This window comes from Trichomycterus rosablanca, chromosome 23 (genome assembly GCF_030014385.1).
Source record: "Trichomycterus rosablanca isolate fTriRos1 chromosome 23, fTriRos1.hap1, whole genome shotgun sequence".
Lineage (NCBI taxonomy): Eukaryota > Metazoa > Chordata > Actinopteri > Siluriformes > Trichomycteridae > Trichomycterus > Trichomycterus rosablanca.
This window is the reverse complement of record NC_086010.1, coordinates 3,969,866-3,979,276: the sequence shown is the minus strand read 5'-3', so window position 1 is coordinate 3,979,276 and position 9,411 is coordinate 3,969,866. Positions and strand designations below refer to the sequence as shown.

Here is a 9,411-nt window from a genome sequence, read left to right as displayed (position 1 = left end):
TCTATCTATCTATCTATCTATCTATCTATCTATATCTATCTGTCTGTCTGTCTCTATATCTATCTATCTATCTGTATGTCTGTCTATATCATCTCTCTCTCTCTCTCTCTCTCTCTCTCTCTCTCTCTCTCTCTCTAGAGAGAGAGAGAGAGAGAGAGAGAGAGAGAGAGAGAGAGAGAGAGAGAGAGAGAGAGATATATATATATATATATATATATATATATATATATATATATATATATATATATATATATATATATATATATATATATATATATATATATATATATATATATATATATATAAAGGATTTTAAGGTCATGTTTGGTTACACACTGATTACATTTATGACATCAAATGATAGTTACTGGTTACACAAGATTCATCAGTTTACACGTTTAATGTCAAACAGTCATGGACAATGTTGTATCTCCAATTCACCTCTGTGGAGCTCCACAGACACGGGGAGAACATGCAAACTCCACACAGAAAGGACCCAGACCGCCCCACCTGGGGATCAAACCCAGGACCTACAGGTAGGGTGGTCTGGGTCCTTTCTGTATGGAGTTTGCATGTTCTCCCCATGTCTGTGGAGCTCCAGTTTCCTCCCACAGTCCACAGAGGTGAATTGGAGATACAAAATTATATATATATATATATATATATATATATATATATATATATATAACAGTCATTTATGTTATTGGCTTGTGTGTCTGGTCTAACAAACTATGAGTAAACAGATTTATAAATTACATTTTTAAAATACAATTTATCACCTAAATTAATTACTAATAAATAATTTAAATATTAATGTAATAATTTAGTAACAATGGTAATCCCAAAAATACGTTTGACATACGTTGCAGGCATAAAATTTAAAGTTATTGTATATTCAAGTACAAAAACAGTTTGCAGGATCAGTGGTATTTTACAGACACTCCAGAGCTGTAGAGACTCACACAGCACTTACATAACACTGTTTCACCAAATCTAATACTGGTCCAGGATAATTTCGTTCAAACTAGTTCTAAAGTAGAGGTAGAGGTGGTGGAAGTGCAGATTGACAGAAAGTGCGGTTCTCTTTAATCTGCACTTCAAATCCTTCTCTGAGGCTAATCAAACGTTAAAAATGTTTATAACCGTAGCTCGGACTCAGCTCTGGGCTAAGTCCTCTGATTTTCTGTTTGTTAGTCTGGCACACAATCTTGACAACCTCCCCGATTGCCTTCTACCCCTGGCCTTTTTGCTGTCATTTTTTGTTCTAGTTTCTGGGAACTCAAACAATGACAGCTTTTGTCTGCAACAAATGAAATAAATTGAAAATAAACAACTTACTACTTTCTACATAACATGTAGTAAAGAACCTTCTCAAACACTGCCTTAAAAATAAACAATGCTAAAACAGATTTCAAAAATAAACATTTTAATCATGTCAATTTCACGTACAGTGCAACAACAATCTTGATTACTTATAAAAAACAAGATAGGAGTACATGATGATGTAGCCGGGGTCTCTGGACGGACTGGGGTTCCGTCCCTCAAAGAGTCCAAAATAGAGGATTGTGTTCGGACCCTCCATATCCAGCTGTACAACAAAAATACATCATGAGAACATTGGAACAGTGAAATGTTACTTTTATAAAACTGAATTGTTTTTCATAACAAAAGTTACTGAGGAACATATTTAAGTGTTTCCCCTTGCTTGATACAGACATAATGACATCATTGGTACAGTCTTTGGCATTTTTTTTTTAGAAATGGGATCAAGTGGAAATAATTCCTCAAAGCACTCAAATCACCCCTTTTCCCAGTTGTGTTTCCCTATGCATCAGTACAAATCAGTAGTATAAAATAAGCAGATCATAAAGTGAATACATTTAAATACATTTCTGTACCTGTGGAGTGATATCGACTTTCCACGGGTCGACCTGCAGCCCATCGCACCAGCCACCACGCCCGTACAGCCATGTGCCATGCTCATTAGGGACTGCTCCCTTATCCACATGCTCAGTGCAGCCCAACGCTGATCCTGAACGAATTCAAATCATACTTTAAACCAAACCACACCATCTAAATGTCGGCCAAACAATTTCTTTAAGTGAGACGCTCACCCGCTGAGTCGAAGGTGAGGGAGTTGTTGTGGATGCCGTTGATGAGGAAAAAATGTGACGTCACACAGAATTCACCACAGTTGTTATCATCACTGCCGTGTCCCGTAATAACAGCGTACAGCTCCACCTGCAAAACAAATAAAGAAGTTATGTAGCACTGTGACAAAGCTACAAATAACAAAGTACCCATTAAATCTCTCAGACAGCAACACTATATAAAAAACACTTCCAAATTTTAGAGATCAGGACTTTCAGCTGCACACAGCTTTGTAAAATAAATTAGCTAGTTGCAAGTCCTGACTTGGAATTGGTATCTTGATTGTGAGTAAGACTATCCAACATCAGTGCTGAACCTCACAAATGCACTTTTGACTTAATGGGCAGAAATACTCTACACACTATAGAAGCCCTCCCATCCAGAAAGGGGGTTCCATTAATGTCCACGGTTTTGGTAAAGAACATCCAGCTACGTCATGGGCAGGTGTCCACATAAACGTTATTGAATACTACCATTCAAATAAAAGGTGCAGTTTGGTGAATCCAGAATGGTGATTTTTAATAAATATTTGACAAACTTAAAACACGTTTTCACTTCATTATTATTTGTGATTAAATGTAGATTGGTAAAAAATTCTAAAAATGTAATTCAGTGTGTGTAATGTGTGTTTACATTGAGACGACATACTGACTGCTAAGTCAATTTTTGAATGCAATCTAACATGCTAGCCAACCACCCCTGAGAGTCTCAGAGTGATGGTCTTAATGGTCGGGCACTCTACAAATGCATCTGGCCATGTCTCTGGCTGGGATTCACCTCCTTGCCACTGCAATGACAGCTTGTATTGTCTGCTCCTCCGTACCTTCTTAGTTGAAGCAGGAATAATGAACTTGATCTCATGGTATCTGGTGTTGTAGTCCTTGTCGAATGTTCCTCCGTTGTACAGTGATGTCAGTGTGAAAGGGTAAAGTCTATCTGAAAGGTTTCCTGTACAAAAAACACGCAAAAAGAGACTTCAAACAATTAAAGGTTAATGGCCTGGCTCAGGGGTCCAACAGTGGCCACTTGGTGATGCTGGGGCTTTAACTGGCAACCATCTGATTACTAATCCAGTACCTTAACCACTGAGCTACCGGAGTCATAGTTGCTATAACAATTATTTTTGGCTGGTTTCTTAAATAAATGAACTCCCAATGAAGTTGTTTCCAATTCCACAAAGTTGAATCAGTTCATCTGGACACAAGTTTGTTGTAGAGATACGTTTCGTCACTCACTGAAGACGTCATTCGGATTGAGTGATGAAACGTATCTCTACAACAAACTTGTGTCCAGATGAACTGATTCAACTTTGTGGATTTGTGTACCTGGATTATTGAGCATGCATCAACAGATTGTTTCCAATTCCTTAACTGTAACCCCCTTTGCCGCATGCACCACTCTCGTCCTGACCTAGACAAGCCTTAAAACTTGAAATCTTAGTAGTGGGCTAGCACATTAGAGCGCTGCGTCACTCGAATTATAGGGAGTTCACATTAATGTTTAGTAGATTTTAAAAAGTTATAAATAAAACAGTGTCACAGATGTAGAGGACAGTTACATGTTTTTTTCTGTGGAGGATCTTCTGCCTGCTACACATATATAACTGAGCATTTTACAACCCAGATCCAATAGGTGCTTCTCAAATAGTAATAAGTAATAAAGCATCCAGGGAAAAAACATAATCATACTGTATGTTTGCCCAATATCCTTAACATTTAGATTGTAGTATTTAAGACAATTATTTTGCTTCAAATCGTTTGAGAACCACTGGTTTACCGATTTATTCATGAAAATAAATTAACAGTCATTAGGACTGAGCACTGATTACGTACCATTGTTTTTAGCTCATGGCCGAGTACATGTTGTCACGGCAGTGTGGGATTAGTTATTCTGATCAAGTTTCATATTCCACTGTGAGGTTGTTCTGACCTGACTGGTTGCTGTGGCTGAAGCGCAGGTTGAGGGAGGCTATCCATGGCATTGCCCATGGAACAGTCTTCATGGTCAGTGCACATCGCTTCCCATTCAGTAGCGGGAGGAGGGGTGATACATCCGTCAGCCAGCGACCAGTGCCTCTGTACAAACACGAACATGACTACCAACTATCAATTAATTCGATGGCATTCAGAGATAAAATACAAGATGCAGCTCCTAAACAGTGCATGATGTAAAACTGGGGGAAACATGATGATCCTTGGGTTTAGAGTGACATGAGTGGTTGAGTACCTGCGGAAGGCTGTGATCCAGCGTCCCAGCTCCTGGTTGCAGTATGAACTGGAGAGATCACAACAGATGAACAGCTGTACCGTGTGATCCCAGTGAGCGCAGGATTCGTCCCTGCGACCGGGACAGGACAGAGCCGCGTCCACCTCCAGCACATCATACATAAACAGTTCTGACAATGTGGAAAAACAACCTTTATTATTAAGCACTGTAGAAGTGTATTCCACTATATGGCCAAAGGTTTATGGACACCCAATCATGAGCTTGTTAAACCAGTGCCAACACCACTATTTGTTCTGAGAAGGCTTTCCACACGGTTCTGGAGTGCATCAGAGGAAATTTGTGCCCATCCAGTCAAAAAAGCATTTTGTGTGGTTAAGCACTAATGTGGGATGAAAAAGACTAATCACAATAAAGTTGGCACAGTTATGATGAACAGGCCCTTCCCCAAACTAATGCCACAAAGTTAGGGATTATAACACTTGTTTTATACATCTGTTTGTAATGGGTGTGACTTAAACGCCTGAGCTTAATAATTAGAAAGGGTGTCTTTGTACTTTAGAACAAAATCTCAATTTAACAGAAATATTAAATGTGAATTCCGATTCATATACAAACTCAATCACCTACAAATTAGTACCAAGAATTTAGTTCCAGTTTAGTACTGTCCTTAGGTGTGTGTGATGGTCCAGGGTGAATTCCTGGCTGAGTAGTGTACTTGGTGCACAGCGTACCTGAGGGTATCTCCACCACCGCCTGGGCACCTGCCTCCCCCTGCATCTTTACATTATCCAACACTGGCACCACAGTGGCAGGAGCATTAACACGCTCCAGCAAGTCCTCGTGAAAATTAAACCTGCCACAAAAATGGATTTTAAATAGTTATTTTAGTTGGACATGTTTGTCTATATAAACACTTAGTATGTGGTTATATACACTATAGGGGAATTCCCATTTCAAACCACGTGCATTCATATGAAGTTGCTTCCAAAAGCCTGAGCATTTCTGCAAGGCTTTCCAAAAGATTCAGCCTGTTGACATTTATATCCTTGCAAGGTCAAGTACTGATGGTGGTCAAGAAAGCCTGGCTCACAATTTACATTCCAGTTCAAAATGTTCAGTGTGGTTAAGGTCAGGTCTCTGTGAAGGCAACTTGAGTTCCTCCACCAAACTTGTCAAACAATGTCTTTATGGACCTTGCTCCATGCACAGGAAAACAGCCATGTCACAATTACAGTTTAAATACCCGTACTAGAGAAGACATACCACTGAGCCTGCCAACTGATGAAGCGAAAAGTGGGGTAGAGGAACCAGCCCATCTCAGCCAGCGCTCCCTGCTGATCGATCGCAATGAAGAAGTTTGGTGATGGAGTGAGCTGGAACGATACATTCACCGGCTTCCCTGCTCTGATCATACAAACACAACCAGACAGAACTAAAACACGGCTTCAGTAAATACACAACACAACATAAAAACAACAGAAGGCAGTAACAGGAAAACTGAAACATCTACACTTTTATCACACTTACGTCAAGGCCTGCATTACATCTGGCTCGAAGTGCAACATAGAAGCAGGGATGTTAAGGGTGGTATTACACTCCTCCGCAACACAGTTCATATCCTGGATAGGGTTACCAGGCACGGCATAAACCAGCACTCCAACGGCTTTGGACTCGGCCATGGTTTTAATCTGAGGGAAATTGATTGTTCAGATGTGGTATCTGCAATGGAGACGTTATGCTAAATTTATTTCTGAAATCTACGCATTTCTACGAAACACGAACAAGCTTGTATACAAATGGTTGACCAATTAAAAGAAAAATAAATAAGTAAATAAAACGAATGTCACTTGACATCATTCCTCAAGACTCAAGGAGGACCAGCATCAAGGCTGTTCTTGGTATTGGCACCCAATTGGTAACTTTTTCAGGCTAATTGAGCAGCCGAGTATCTTGCCATCTCTCAACAACAATTGATGACTTACATTTTGTACTTGCACTCTGTAGAAATATATTTAATGATATCCTGAAACATACACTATCTTTACTTGCATATAAATCTGTCTTTACATTACCAGTATGCCTTTTTCTTTTCTTTAGTAAATGCTGTAACTGTAGACTGGAGACAGTACAAGAGGCATTTTCGTGATTGGAATCAGGCAATGTGGTGATTGTAATCAATAAGCAAGACATGGAGAAAAACTAGAGAAATTTTACCTTAGTAAAGAAAGAGCAGCCACTCTCAGAAACCCAGGCCACCGCACCTGCAACTGCAGGGACGGGTTCACAGCCATTATCCGCGTCCACCACAATGTAGTCCTTTTTCTCCCAGCGACCGTTCAGCCAGTCATACCTGGCATTCAGGCGCTTGGCAATAACTGGCACATTCCATGCTGAAATATATTAAAAAGTAAATACAAATCAGTGAATAAATGAATCCTTCTGATACTTGGGTTTGTCTGTCATATCATGGGTTCGAAACAGAGCTCGCTTACCTGGCGAAGTGAAAACAACTTGAGCCAGGCCACAGTTGTGTCCACCACATCCCCAGGAGTAAAAGACTCTCGGTATCCAGTTCCCCAGTGCATAGACCGGAATGGGGGAGAAATGAAGTCTGGACAAAATTTCTTTATTCCTGGTTAAGTGAGAATGGACATGTTAAAAGAACAGTTTGACCAGCATTTTGGGATTTTTTCATCTCATTCTATTTGAAGTTGAATATCTAAGACACTAACACTGAAAACTTAAGACTGATTTATTATGCTGCCCAAACATAAAGCTTTAACAAATGCACTATTATTACACTTCCTCTCAGCATAAGGTGACAGTTACCTTGGGTTTTCTTTCTTTCTTTTCTTGGAAAATAACCAGTTTTTAATGTTTTTAATGGGTAGTCAATATAGTTTTTCTAGTCCCAAGGTATATGGGCACAGAAAAGTCACCCGCTGTAGTGAAATATTTACATTTTAAGCCTTTAGCATACGCTTTAATCCAAAGCGACTTACAGTACTGTGGCAGTATATTGTCTAAGCAATTGAGGGTTGAGGACCTTGCTCAAGGTGCAACCTGCAGCAACCTGCAGCAGTGGTGGGGCTTGAACCAGCAACCTCCTGATTACATGTACATTTTCTGCATTTAGCAGACGCTTTTATCCAAAGCGACTTACAGTACTGTCGCAGTATGCAGTCTAAGCAATTAAGGGTTAAGGACCTTGCTAAAGGGTCCAACAGCAGCAACCTGCAGCAGTGGTGGGGCTTAAACCAGCAACCTTTTAATTACTAGTCCAGTACCTTCACCACTAGGCTACAACGTCCCTATAGGAAGGTCATACCAATTTAATAGATAAAAATAAGTGTCTTGAATAATGCTTTTAAGCTGTATTACAGGGGTTGAATACTTTTTCCCAACCCTTGTCCAGCTTTACCTGTGAGTAGCAGCTCGGTAAACCTGCTCTCTCATCCACACAGCCTGCTGAGCTGCTGCATCATCCAGAGACAGAAACAAAAGCTCAGTACTGACAGGCAGGAGCTCCACCAGGTCCGACAGAGACGAGTTTGAGGTCCACAGACACTCCAGGAAGGCGGATTTATTGGTGAATGCGTGAATAATCACGGAGGATTTGTTATTATCACGGAGCGGATAAACAAACTCCCCGGTCAGGGTTCGAACCCTGAACTCTGAAGCAGGATCCCCGGGTTCGAATCCTGCTAATCCAGGAGGATCGTTCTTAATAAAGCTGGGCTGGATGTGATCAGATGCAGGTTCCTCCACGGTGCTCAGGAGTTTGGAGCTGGAGAAGGATTGTTCAGCACTGATAACAGCAGTCGAACAGGACAGGATGAAATAAACTACAGGGCTGCAGGGAATCATGGTGGGGGGTCTCCAAAAGCCCTCGAACCCTCCCCGGTTCAACTGCGCTCAGATCAAGAAATAGTGAAAGTGAAAGATCGCATGATGGAGATTGTGCTTGTGTTCTTAAGTCACGTGTATTAATTGAATATAAGTGGGTGTGGCCCTACGGAAGCCCAAAACAGCCGCTGTTTATGTTGTAGACTGTAACCTACTGTTGCCAGATCCGCTGATATCAAGCACTAACAGGTTTGTCTGGGCATAGATCCTTTTCTGTTCCAACATGACCAAGCCCCTGGTACAAAGCCAAGTCCAAATATTATTATTATTACTATTTATTAGGATTTTAACTTCATGTTTTACACTTTGGTTACATTCATGACAGGAACGGTAGTTACTGGTTACACAAGATTCGTTAGTTCAAGTTTTTAATGTCAAACACAGTCATGGACAATTTTGTATCTCCAGTTCACCTCACTTGCACGTCTTTGGACTGTGGGAGGAAACCGGAGCTCCTGGAGAAAACCCACGCAGACACAGGGAGAACATGCAAACTCCACACAGATCGAACCCAGATCGGCCCACCTGGGGATTGTACCCAAGCGACAGTGCTACCCACCAAGCCACTGTGCCGTTCAGTACGTTTGTTTATTAGGATTTTAACGTCATGTTTTAAAATTTGGTTACATTCATGACAAGAACGGTAGTTACTCATTACTTGTCTTTGGACTGTGGGAGGAAACCGGAGCTCCTGGAGAAAACCCACACAGACACAGGGAGAACATGCAAACTCCACACAGATCGAACCCAGATCGGCCCACCTGGGGATCAAACCCAGGACCTTTTTGCTCTGAGGCAACAGTGCTACCCACTGAGCCACCTTGCCGCCACCAGGTCCAAATAAACTCGGTTTAACTACTTTTGTACTCCGGTGGTTCAATCTGAATAATATATACTACAGTAGATTTGGAGACAACAAGGCTGACATTCTTCTCATAAAACTACCCACACTAGCATGGCAATACTGGCAATACATGCCAAAATAAACATAGTTCAGGGCTGCATTTACAAATGCAGTGAAAAAACTACTATTTCAAGTGAAAACCATTTTTTAACAATATCCAGAAATGCTGCCAACTTTTCTGGTTGAACAGTACTGTAGTCAAGCCCCCATTTTTTTTTTTTGTG

At 40.8% G+C, this 9,411-nt stretch overlaps 1 protein-coding gene across 1 annotated transcript; it reads right to left on the bottom strand.

Moving 5' to 3' along the window:
* Nucleotides 1–1,409: 1,409 nt before the first annotated feature.
* Nucleotides 1,410–8,331, bottom strand: si:dkey-256h2.1 (uncharacterized protein LOC337520 homolog). The gene is made up of 12 exons (XM_062985684.1): nt 7,799–8,331; nt 6,870–7,009; nt 6,592–6,767; nt 5,905–6,065; nt 5,641–5,781; nt 5,109–5,230; nt 4,378–4,546; nt 4,081–4,226; nt 2,975–3,099; nt 2,115–2,241; nt 1,899–2,032; nt 1,410–1,588 (listed from the first exon to the last, which is right to left on the bottom strand). Exons 1-12 carry the CDS (start codon nt 8,242–8,244, stop codon nt 1,469–1,471), a joined length of 2,007 nt encoding a protein of 668 aa, XP_062841754.1. The 5' UTR covers nt 8,245–8,331; the 3' UTR covers nt 1,410–1,468.
* Nucleotides 8,332–9,411: the final 1,080 nt, after the last annotated feature.